Consider the following 13,081-nt stretch of genomic DNA (forward strand, 5'->3'; position numbering starts at 1 on the left):
AAAAAAAAAAAAAAAAAAAAAAACATAAGTTGGGTGCGGTGGCTCACACCTGTAATCCCAGCACTTTCGGAGGCCAAGGCAAGCAGATCACCTGAGGCCAGGAGTTGGAGACCAGTCTGGCCAACGTGGTGAAACCCTGTCTCTACTAAAAATACAAAAAAAAATTAGCCAAGCATGGTGGCGTGCACCTGTAATCCCAGCTACTCGGGAGGCTAAGGCAGGGGAGTTGCTTGAACCAGGGAGGTGGAGGTTGCTGTGAGCCAAGATTACACCATTGCACTCTAGCCTGGGCAACAGAGTGAGACTCTGTTTCAAATAAATAAATAAATAAATTAGCTGGCTTGGTGGTGGGCACATGTAGCCCCAGCTACTCGAGAGGCTCAGGTGGGAGAATTGCTTAAACCTGGGAGGTAGAGGCTGCAATGAGCTCAGATCAGGCCACTGCACTCCAGCCTGGGTAACAGAGCGAGACTCCGTCTCAAAAAAAAAAAAAAAAAAAAAAGTTGGATTTGGGGTGAAATCTTAATAGCACTCTTCCTCTTGTCTCTTTTTGCCTGCCTCACCATCTCTGTCTTTTTCTGCATCTCTTCATCTCTGCACGTCCCACCTCTGTGTGTCCGTCTCTGTCTCCTTCTCCATCTGTGCGGGTCTCTGGGTCTCTTGTGCCTCCTTCCACCCACCTTGCTGCGTCTCTGCCTCTCTCGTGGCTCCCCTTCCCTCCTGCAGGGCGATTCTGGGGGGCCTGTGGTGTGCAATGGCTCCCTGCAGGGACTCGTGTCCTGGGGAGATTACCCTTGTGCCCAGCCCAACAGACCTGGCGTCTACACCAACCTCTGCAAGTTCAACAAGTGGATCCAGGAGACCATCCAGGCCAACTCCTGAGTCGTTCGAGGACTTAGCACGCCGACATCCCCACCTGCTAAAGGGACAGCCCCGACACCCCTTTCAGACCCTGGTTCCTTCCCAGCGATGGTGGGAATGAATGTTCCTCTCTCCAGCCCCTGACTCCCTGTCTCCTGGACTCAGGGTCCCCTTCCCCGACAATGGGCTGACCCTGTCTCTCTCTGGTCCCATCCCTTCTCTGCAGCAGTGACCCGAATGCAGTCCCAGAAATAAACTGACTGAGAAGTGGACTCTGTGTGTGTCTCCTCCCTGTGCAGGCTGGCTGTGAGCAAGTCACACGTCCTGCTCCAGGCTGATATGTTTCGTCTAGGAGGTCACTTTTGGGTTGTGAGGAACAGAGGTCCAGTCAAACTACTCATTTTTTCATAAATATTGGCCAGGTGGATAATTTTTTTTTTTTTGAGACAGAGTCTCACTTTGTCACCCAGGCTGGAGTTCGGTGGCGCAACCTCGGCTCACTGCAACCTCCACCTCCCAGGTTCAGGCGACTCTCCTGCCTCAGCCTCCCAGTAACTGGGATTACACACATGCGCCACCAACCCCAGCTAGTTTTTGTATTTTTCGTAGAGACTACCCAAGATACTACCCAAGACTGGGTAATTTATAAAGGAAAGAGGTAACTGACTCATAGTTCAACGTGGCTGAGGAGGCCTCAGGAGACTTACAATCATGGTGGAAGGGGAAGAAAACATGTCCTTCACAGGGCAGCAGAAAGGAGAAGTGCAGAGTGAAGGGGAAAATTGCAAAACCATCGGATCCTGTCAGAACTCACTGCTATCACAAGAATAACACGGGGGGAACCACGCCGATGATCTAATCACCTCCCACGAGATCCCGCCCCCAACACATGGGGATTACGATTCAGATTAAAATTCAAGAAGAGATTTGGGTGGGGACACACAGCCAGGCCACATCACTTACCAAAAGGATATCCGTGAATTTAAATTGGAAAATGTGAAGGCAGAAACAGCTGCCTGTGTGATCTCTATCCCCTCTCCCCTAGTTATGTGTCTCTCACGGTCTCTTTCTTCTCGTCCCACCTGTTTTCTCCTCACATTGACTGCCTGTTGCCCATCAGAGCATCTCCTGTCACCCCTGTAACTGGCTGCAGTTACTGGGTTTTCTTAGTTCATAACCCCTAGAGGGAAAAAATCCAGTTGGCTGTCCTAGGGTCAGACACAGACTCTGTCTCCAGTCAGAAAGGTGGTCCCAAAAAGTGCAACACAGATCCCCCAGCCACCCCTTCATCCATAGCAGTGGGCAGGGCAGGGCCCCTAAGAAGGTTGTGGGCATGGGGGTCACTGAAATAGACAACACATCAATGGACAGACATTTCAGTCTTCAGCGCTGAGTGACCTGTGTAAGGGTCATTTGTACTTTTTCTGGACCTCAGTTTCTCTGTCTGTAAAATGGGAGGATTAAAACATAATGATCTCCACGTGCCAATCCAGCTCTAAGACTCCTCAAGATACTCAGGGGTAGTTATAGAAAGTCACTCCAGAGAATACCTTGGAAACTGAACATTCCCGAAAAGAAATAACACTAGAAAATTTTTATCAGTAACAAAATGCCCAACTGAAAGTGGATAAAGCAATAATGACGTGCAATATTTCACATAACAAGAAGCCCCAAAAGAGGGCAGTACTGTGGTTTGGTGATTCCTACATTACATCATTAGGGACCTATCTGTCTTCTCTACTGTCCTCTGCACTCATTCATTCATTCATTTATTCAACTAATGAGTGCCTATGAGAGCAGGTAATGTTACAGACACTTGAGATAGGCTGATTAATAAAACAGACACCAAACCCCTGCCTTCTTTAAGCTTATGTTCTAGCAGGAAGAAGAAAATATGTCAAACTTTCTCCTTTAGGCTTGTAATCTCATGGCTTTAAAATGGCTGCCACAGCTCCAGACATCACATCCTCACACACCATGACAAAAGGCAGGAAGGAGAGACTGTTGGCAGAGCTCTTTTCATTGGGAAAGAAAGTCTTTTCCAGAGTCTCCCCACACCCCCAGATCTGTTCTTGGGTCTCAATGACCACTCACTGGAAAAGATCCCAGTGCTGACACTCTAGCATCAACAGAAGCTGGGAAAGTGAGTGTCTGGCATTTCTCTGCCACGGATACAGTCCTTGCCAGCAAGAAAGAAGAGATGAGAAGTGGTTGCCTGATAAACAGTCAATGGTGTGAGAGAAGAAAGCATATATCCAAATGATGCAATAATTATCACCATTCTCTTCCACTTTGTGCCCAACCATTTACAAGTCCTCACAACTTTTTAGGGGACATTCCAGAAAGGCTGGAGTGCCAGGGTGTGTAATGTGGTGTGAAAATAGGGGCAGATAGTACAGTTGTAATTCAATGGTTTGGTTTTTTTGAGACAGAGTCTCACTCTGTCACCCAGGCTGAAGTGCAGTGGCACAATCTTGGCTCACTGCAACCTTTGCCTCCCCAGTTCAAGCAATTCTCATGCCTCAGCCTCCTGAGTAGCTTGGACTACAGGTGTGCACCACCATGCCTGGCTAATTTATACATATATATATATATATATATATTTATATTTTTTTGAGACAGAGTCTCACTTTGTTGCCATGCTGGAGTGCAGTGTGCAGTGGCACAATCTTGGCTCACTGCAACCTCTGCCACCCGGGTTCAAGCGATTCTCCTGCCTCAGCCTCCCAAGTAGCTGGAAATACAGGTGCACGCCACCACACCCAGCTAATTTTTGTATTTTAGTAGAGACAGGGTTTCAACATGTTGGCCAGGATGGTCTCAATTTCTTGACCTCATGATCCACCTGCCTTGGCTTCCCAAAATGCTGATTACAGGTGTGAGCCACCATGCCCAGCTAATTTTTCTGTTTTTAGTAGAGACAGGCTTTCGATATGTTGGCCGGGCTGGTCTCAAACTCCTGACCTGAGGTGATCCACCTGCCTCAGCCTCCCAAAGTGCTGTGAGCCACCGCAACTGGCCTCAAATTTTTTTTTTTAAATATTAAAAAAAAAATCTAGATAGGAGCAGAATCCTAACTAAGGGGCAGTCTTGAGTGCGTTTTCCAAAATGATGTTTCTGGTTAAGCTGCTTTGAGGGACAAGTAAGAGGAGATTCATGCTGTCTTCAATAGTAAATAAAGTTTTAATTTCACATATCAAGAAACCCAGGTAATGACAGCTCCAGGCACAGGGTGTCAGGGCTCCTGTCTGTTTCTCCCTGGCAGGGGGTCATCATCCTTAAGATCAACACCCGTAGTGGGTCTGTCTTGGAGAAGGATGATAGGTTTCCAGAAACCACCCCAGCAGAATTTTATCTTATTCTTACCGGCCAGAATTGGGTCACATGTCCTTTCCTGAGCCAGTCACAGACTTGGGGAGGGGGAGCGGGGAAGAGATGAACGTGGTTGATTTGAACCAAACACGATTATTCTTTTGAGATTGGAGTGGAGGGCTCCCCTAAAGCACGTAGAGCTGCTCCTTGAGTGAAGTCAGGATTCTGTCATCAAATTACCTTTTTCTTTTTTTTCTTTTTTTTTTTTTTTTTGAGACAGAGTCTGACTCTGTCACCAGGCTGGAGTGCAGTGTGTGATCTGGGCTCACTGCAACCTCAGCCTCCTGGCTTCAAGCGATTCTCCTGCCTCAGCCTCCTGAGTAGCTGGGATTACAGGCTCATGCCACCACGCCTGGCTAATTTTTGTATTTGTAGTAGAGACGAGGTTTCACCATATTGGTCAGGTTGGTCTTGAACTCCTGACCTCATGATCGGCCTACCTCGACCTCCCAAAGTGCTGGGATTACAGGTTGTGAGCCACCCCACCTGGCTAAATTAACTTTTATTGAAGGATAATGAGCATAAAGAAACATGCACAGAAGTATCATAAATGCTAGTGGATTTTCACAAAACAGAACATGCCCTTGTAACCAGCATCCAGACGGAGCCACAGAACATAAAGAGCTCCCCAGAAAAACTAGTGGGGTCCCCTTGCAGTCACTACCTTCCCTGCCAAGTGTAGCCACTTCCACCACTACCTAACTCCCTCACTGCAAGGGTAGCGACTTTTTTTTTTTTTTTTTTTTTTTCTGGGATGGGGTCTTGCTCTGTTACCCAGGCTGGAGTGCAATGGCACGATCTCGGCTCACTGCAGTCTCTGCCTCCTGGGTTCAAGTGTTTCTCCTGCCTCAGCCTCCCAAGTAGCTTGGATTAGAGGTGCGTGCCACTGAGCCCAGCTAATTTTTGTATTTTTAGTAAAGACGGGGTTTTACCATGTTGGCGAGGCTGATCTGGAAATCCTGACCTCATGATCTACCTACCGTGGCCTCCCAAAGTGCTGGGATTACAGGCGTGAGCCACCGCACCTGGCCAAGGGTAGTGACTTTCATGACTTCTCCCTAAGTATAGGGACTTTCATGACATCTATCACTATAAGTTAATTTTGCCCATTTATGAACAACGTATAAACACAAAACTTATTTACCTAGATAGATATATAGAAGTATTATAAGTTTATATAAATAAAAACTCATTAGTGTACTATATTATTTTGTGTTGGGCTTTTTTCTTTTTTTTTTTTGAGACAGAGTCTCACTCTTGTTGTTCAGGCTGGAGTACAGTGGCACAGTCTTGGCTCACTGTAACCTCTGCCTCCCAGGTTCAAGCCTGTGACTACCTACATATGCCACCACGCCCAGCTAATTTTTGTATTTTTAGTAAAGACAGGGTTTCACCATGTTGGCCAGGATGGTGTCGATCTTTTGACCTCATGATCTGCCCATCTTGGCCTCCCAAAGTGCTGGGATTACAGGAGTGAGCTACCACATCCAGCCTTTTTTTTTTTTGGGGGGGGGGGGGGCGGGGGCTCAATATTACATATTGTGTGGTTTTTGTTTATGGTTGTCAATGTTTCATTCTCATTACGGCACAGTACACCATTGTGTAAATGTATTCTGATATATTGATCCGTTTTTTTTACTATGAGGAGACATTTGGGTAGTTTCTAGTTTCTTCAACAGTTGTAAAGGTAGTATGCTGGTGGAACAATTGCTAAAACCGTGATGGAAAGAAGAGAGGCCAAGCGTGGTGGCTCACAGCTGTAATCCAACTACTTCAGAGGCTGAGGCAGGAGGATTGCTTGAGCCCAAGAGTTTGAGACCAGCCTGGGCAACATAGCCAGACCCTGTCTCAAGAAAAATAAAAAAGAGTTTAGGAGAAGCAGTGTGCTTGGCTCTCTATCCGCCAAAGATGCAAGCACTATTCCCACGCTGATTCTTGGTAATGGCCGAGCCTGGATGCATTTCCCCATCAGGTTCGGGCTCAAGGGCAAACAGGCAAACAGAAGGGAAATGCGAGTGGACTAAGATGCAGAGGTTGGTGTTTTGTGACTTGTCTGACTTGGCACAGGGCAAGCTGGGTGCAACTGAGATGTACTTATCATTCTTCTCACTGCATGACTGACGAGCCCAAGTATTGCTTAGATTGGCACATGACCTGGATACATCCGGGTGGCCATGAGATCCAGCTCTAAGCAATAAAACAAAGCTGGAGTTTCTGGGAAAGTTTTTGTTTTTCTGATAAAAGAGAGGGAGTAGGTGGGCACGGTGGCTCATGCCTGTAACCCCAACACTTTGGGAGGCCGAGGTGGGTGGATCAGGAGGTCAGGAGTTCAAGACCAGCCTGGCCAAGACGGTGAAACCCCATCTCTACTAAAAATACAAAAATTAGCTGGGCACCTGTAATCCCAGCTACTCAGGAGGCTGAGGCAGGAGAATCGCTTGAATCCAGGAGGCAGAGGTTGCAGTGAGCCGAGATCACAACACTGCACTCCAGCCTGGGCGACAGAGCCAGACTCCATCTCAAAAAAGAAAGAAAAAAGAAAAGAAAAAACCCTTCTGCTTCCTCTCACCTGGAATATGGATGCCTGGAGGTGGACCAGCCACCTTGCATGATGAAATTAAAAGCTAAAGGATAAAGATGGGATTACAGGCCGGGCGCAGTGGCTCATGCCTATAATCCCAGCACTTCAGAGGCCAAGGTGGACAGATCATCAGGTAAGGAGTTCAAGATCAGCCTGACCAATATGGTGAAATCCCATCTCTGCTAAAAATACAAAAAATTAGCCGGCTGTGGTGGTGTGCACCTGCAGCCCCAGCTACAAAAAAAAAAAAAAAAAAAAAAAAAAAAAAGATGGGATTACAAAAAGCAGCTCATATTTCTGATGATTTCCTTAAGAGCTCCATGCATGGACTTCCTACGTCTGGGCTTGGAATGGGCAGAATACAATCTTGGGTGTCTGGGCTACTGTAGTTGGTTTTCTATATGCTGATATAGAGAGGAGGGCATGGGAAATGAAATTTCTAGAAACTGAGAGCTGAGCTAAGACATTGCGCACATTTTCCTGGGCAGCCTCAACTTTCTTCTCCGGGATGAGGATGTGTCCTTTTTAACATGGAGGCTGGATCCAGAGCCAGGAGGGGACAGGTGTCTGTACATCATTCCCATTAAGGGTGGAGGATATCAGTGTATTTCCTGCATGGTGATGTAAGCGGTGAGAAAAATAGGGCTGTGGTGGTGCAAGAAATAAGCTCCTTGCCCTACTAGATATGAAGACATGCTACAAAACAAAATCAATGTTTTTAAAAAAGGGTGGGATCAGTGCAAGAACAGACAAGTAGACCAGAGAGGCAGGAGAGAGATCCCAGAAAGGGAACCATAGGAAATGGATGTATCATCATATAATATATTAGGGAGTTCATATAACATAAAATAGCAACACAAATTAGTGGGAGAACGATGGTATATTTAGTAAGTGGCATTAGAAAAACTGGTCCACTGTGCAGAGAAAAATAAACCTAGATTTATCATACTACAAGTGAAGGTGGATTCCAGCTGTACTAAGGACCACTGTGTGAAAGATATTATAAAATTAATAGAAAAAAACATGGTAGGTACATACATATTTTTTTCACCTATATATATAATATATTATATATATATTTGGAGACAGAATCTTACCCAAGTTGAAGTGCAGTGGCACAACCTCGGCTCACTACAATCTCTGCCTCCCAGGCTCAAGCGATTCTCATGCCTCAGCTTCCCAAGTAGCTGGAACTACAGGCGGGTACCACTGCATCCAGTTACTCTTTGTAGCTTTTGGTAGAGACGGGGGTTTTGCCATGTTGGCCAGGCTGGTCTCAAACTACTGACCTTAAGTGATCTGCCTACCTTGGCGTCCCAAAGTGCTGGGATTACAGGTATGAGCCACCGTGCCTGTCTGGAATGACTTCTTAAGACTTAAAAAACACACATCATATGACAAAACATTGATTAGTTCGATTATATAAAAAATTAAACATCTTGGTTTAAGGGAAGGTAAGGACCATTAATAGGCATTTATCAGAATGGGAAAAGTTATTTTTAATATCCAAAATGGACAAAGAACTCGAACCTACAATATGCAAGAAGCACCTGTGAATTAATGTGAAAAAAAGATGGATATCCTTATGGGTAAATGGATAAAAGCTAGAAACAGGTGATTTGTAGAAGCAGAACCCCAAAAGCTAACATACATACACAGATGTTCAAGGCCAGGCGCAGTGGCTCATGCCTGTAATCCTGGCACTTTGGGAGGCTAAGGCAGGCAGATCACTTGAGTTCAGGAGCTCAAGACCAGCCTGGGCAACATGGCGAAACACAGCCTCTACAAAAAATATGAAAAATTAGCCAGGCATGGTGGTGTGGGCCTGTGGTCCCAGCTACTCTTGAGGCTGGGGTGAGAGAATCACTTGAGCCTAGGAGGCTGCTGTTAGCCAAGATCCCAGAGTGAGATCCTGTCGAGAGAGAGAGAGAGAGAGAGAGAGAGAGAGAGAGAGAGAGAGAGAGAGAGAGACGGGGGTGGGGGTGAGGGAGGTTGTTCAAACTTGCTAGATACTGAAACAACAATGAGATATCACTTTACCTCAAGCAGTCTGGGGGAAATGAGAAGGGTGAATAAGGTCAAGGGCTGTCAGGGATGTGAAGACATTAGAATGTTCAAGTGCAACTGGGCTGACTGTGGTGTCTCTAATTATGAAGATGGAGCTGACGTTATTTCACCAAACAAGTATACACACACCCTGTGACTCAGCGATTTCTCTCCTGGCTATACATCCCAAAGAAATTCTTACACACCTACAAGGGGACATGTACAAGCTTGTGCCTTGCAGTGTTCTTTGCAGTGGCCAGAAGCTGGAAGCCACCGAGTGCCCATCAGCAGGGAATCGTGTGAATATGGTAGACACCCCACCATGAAGTTTCTATGCAGTGGTCAGATGCAACAAACACAAGTATGAACACACAGCCAGGTGCGGCGGCTCACACCTGTAATCCCAGCACTTTGGGAGGCTGAGGCCGATGGGTCACTTGAGGTCGGGAGTTCAAGACCAGCCTGACCAACATAGAGAAACCCCGTCTCTACTAAAAATACAAAAATAGCTGGGCATGGTGGCGCATGCCTATAATCCCAGCTACTCGGGAGGGTGAGGCAGGAGAATCGCTTGAGCCAAGAAGTGGCAGTTGCTGTGAGCCGAGATCATGCCATCACACTCCAGCCTGGGCAAAAAGAGTGAAACTCCAATCAAAAAAAAAAAAAAGAACATACAATAGCATAGGTGGGCCTTAACAACACAGTTGCTATTTTCAAAGTGGCTCAGGATAAAGACGATCATCAGATGCCAGTTGCATAAATTAAAATCACACACGTATAAGAGCCACACTGCACATCTGGTAAGACTGAGGGATAGTGGGAGGGAGGAAAGGCAGGGAAGGAGAGAGAGAATGAAGAAAGAATTCTGTGTGAACCAGTGATGATAATAATGCATTTAATACTCAGCCTGTTCACCTAAGCTATACACAGAGTAAAAAGTAGCTTGTTTGATTGCCAAGCCATAGCTTGCATGGATGTTGACTTGGGGCTGAGCCCTGTGTGTCTGTGTGTGTGTGTGTGTGTGTGTGTGTGTGTGTGTGCGTGTGTGTGTGTGTGTGTGTTGTGGTTTCTGCTAACTGTGGCTACCTCCTGATGCTGTTTTATACCCCTGCCTTGTTAAACCAGACACTTAATCTAACCCATCGGTGGCTGGTTCACGCCTGAATACACATCCCTCTGAAACCCACAGAATTGCACCTCACGCCTGTAATCCCAGCATTTTGGGAAGCCAAGGCAGGAGGATCGTTAGTGCCCAGGAGTTCAAGACCAGCCTGGGCAACACAGGAAGACCTGTCTCTAAAAAAGCAAAGAAATAAGTAACTTTTAAAAAAGAAAAACAATGAAATGCACAGAACTGGATGAGGATCTCAGACAGGCTTTGACTGAGGGTGAAAAGTGTCAGCAGGTGTGGCTCAGAAAGCTGGCGCATCCTCCGCCCCATGTCCTCGCTCTTGGGGTGGTTGATCCTGGTGAGAAACTGAGGTCAGGGAGTGGCCCCAATTTTATGGTGGGAGGGCCCCTCCCCCCATGCATTCCACACACCAGATAAGCATCTAATTGTTGGCTACAGAGAGGCTGGCTGTGGGTTACCTTTTATTAGTAATAATGATGATGATGATGGCGATGACAAGAGCTACCATTCATGGAGTGCCAAACACCTCACTGCATTCATTGCATGCTTATCCCTCCTGGTCCTGCCAGAAACCTTAGGAGGGAGGCCCTCAGCAAGCCAGGAGGCTGATGAGGAGGGAGGTTTGGTGAATTTGGCTCAAATTCTGCAGCTGGTACTTGGCAGAGCCGGAATTTGAGTCAAGGATGTAGGAGTCCTGACCCCCTGCCCACATACACAACACTAGGTTGTGCCAATGAAAGCAAACGTAGGTACCTAGGGCCAAAGCCAGAAGGATGTGAGGTGAAGGGGTAGGAAGCAAGGAAGAGGGAGACTCCGAGAACTTTAAAGAAAGAGAGACTCTGCTGGGCACGGTGACTCACCCCTGTAATCCTAGCACTTTGGGAGGCTGAGGTGGGCTGATCACCTGAGGTCAGGAGTTCAAGACCAGCCTGGCCAACATGGTGAAACACCATCTCTACTAAAAATACAAAAATTAGCCGGGTATATTGGTGGGTGCCTGTAATCCCAGCTACTCGGGAGGCTGAGGCAGGAGAATCACTAGAACCCAGGAGGCAGAGGTTGAAGTGGGCCAAGATTGTGCCATTGCACTTCAGCCTGGGTAACAGGCTTAAAAAAAAAAGGAGAGAGACTCAGAGACGTAAAGACAAACTCGGAGAGATGGAGATGGAGAGAGACAGACAGATTTGGAGGGAAGAGGAAGAAGGGAGAGAGGAAGGGAAAAAGAGGAAGAAAGAGAGGAAGAGAGAGACATACTGGAATAAATTTAAGGCAGATGTACTCAAAGAGGCTTAAAGTGAGCAACTCAGGAGACAGACAGACTTGGAATTTTTCTTTTGAGACAGAATCTTGCTATGTTGCCCAGGCTCTGTACTTAACTCCTGGACTCAAGGGATCCTCCTCTCGAGTAGCTGGGACTGTAGGCTCACACCGCCTTACCAGCAAGGCTCAAATTTAAAGAGACTCGGGGCAGGGAGGGTAGAGAAAGACTCAGAAAGAGAGGAAGAGCTAGCTTTGGAGATGGAGACACAAAGAAAAAGAGAGAGAGAGAAGGAGAGACTGAGACACTGACCATAGAGAAAGTGATGGAAGAAGGACATAGGGAGAGCAAGAGGGATTGAGGAAGGAAAGGTGGGAGGGAGGAGGGGGGATGAAGAGAAAGAGACCCAGAGAGAGACCTAGAAAGAGAATGGCAAGCAGAGAGGGAGAAACAAGGAGAGAGAGAAAGAGAGAGAATGATTCCTGTGGTGAGAGTCGTAAGGGAGGTAGTGCAGGATCTCAGCTTCCTTTGCAGATCTTTATTTATTTATTTATTTTTGGAGAAGTCTTGCTCTGTCACCCAGGCTAAAGTGCAGTGGCACGATCCCAGCTCACTGCAACCTGCGCCTCTGAGGTTCAAGCAATTCTCCTGCCTCAGCCCCCTAAGTAGCTGGGACTACAGATACGCACCATCATGCCTGGCTAACATTTTGTATTTTTAGTAGAGACGGGGTTTCACCATGTTGGCCAGGCTGGTCTCGAACTCCTGACCTCAAGCAATCTGCCCACCTCGGCCTCCCAAAGTGCTGGGATTACAAGCCTAAACCACCGCGACGACCCTTTGCAGATCCTTGATCTCACTCTTCCTCCTAATTCCCACAATCCCACTGTCTCAGTGGCCTTGTTCCACTCCTCGGCTTTGCAGCTAATGCCCCAGAGCCCCGGCCTCTCTTCCCCTTCCCATGCTTTGGGCTCAGTCCCCCAGGGATGGCATCTTTACTGTAGGAAAAAGGGAAGGGGTGTAACAGACAGACTGGTTCAATTCTACCTGTTTCCTACTCTGTAAAATGAAGCTACTTCGTAAGACTGCCTTGAGTGGTAAAGGAGGGAATGCGCATCAAGGCAGGAACACAGAGGCCAGGACAGAATAAACATGTGGCAATGGTTGTTTGCGATCGTTATGAACGTCACTGTTATTGTTCTGGAGTTCTCTGCCTGCACAGGTGTGGCCAGGGCTGTTCATCCCACCGAACCAAGCTCTTGCTGCTCAAAGCAAGGCCCTGGGAGCGAGTTAAAAACAGAATCCCACTCCAGATCAGCTGAACCAGAAGCAGCAGTTTCACGAGATTCCCAGGTGTTTCGTGTGCACGTTCAAGCGCCCCACCCGGCAAGCAGCCCGGGAAGAAATTGTAACGCCAAGTTAGCGGAATCCACCATTTGCTCTGTCGCGCCACCTGGAGGCCTTTGAAAGAACTGAGCTGGGACCTGGGAAAGTTGTGGGAGGGGCGTGTAATTTGGAGTTTAGGGCCAGGCGTGTGGCTCAAGCCTGTAATCCCAGCACTTTGGGAGGCCGAGGTGAGTGGATCACTTGAGGTTAGGAGTTCGAGACCACCCTGGCCAACATGGTGAAAGCTCGTCTCTGCTAAAAATACAAAAGTCAGCCGGGCGTGGTGGTGGGCGCCTGTAGTCCCAGCTACTCGGAAGGCTGAAGCAGGAGAATCGCTTCAATGCAGGAGGTGGAGGTTGCAGTGAACCAAGATCACACCAATGCACTCCAGCCTGGGTGACAGAGCGAGACTCCATCTCAAAAAAAAAAAAAAAAAAAAAAAAAA

The 13,081-nt window shown here is 47.3% G+C and overlaps 1 protein-coding gene across 1 annotated transcript in view; it reads left to right on the forward strand.

Moving 5' to 3' along the window:
• Positions 1-1,138, forward strand: part of KLK5 (kallikrein related peptidase 5) — a 14,896-nt gene extending 13,758 nt beyond the window's left edge. The window contains exon 6 of the mRNA XM_032264652.1: positions 727-1,138. Within this exon, the coding sequence (XP_032120543.1) occupies positions 727-882 (156 nt within the window). The 3' untranslated portion in view covers positions 883-1,138. The remainder of the gene's footprint in view (positions 1-726) is intronic.
• Positions 1,139-13,081: the final 11,943 nt, after the last annotated feature.

This window comes from Sapajus apella, unplaced genomic scaffold, assembly GCF_009761245.1.
Source record: "Sapajus apella isolate SASKATOON/1434 unplaced genomic scaffold, GSC_monkey_1.0 scaffold144, whole genome shotgun sequence".
Classification (NCBI taxonomy): Eukaryota; Metazoa; Chordata; class Mammalia; order Primates; family Cebidae; genus Sapajus; species Sapajus apella.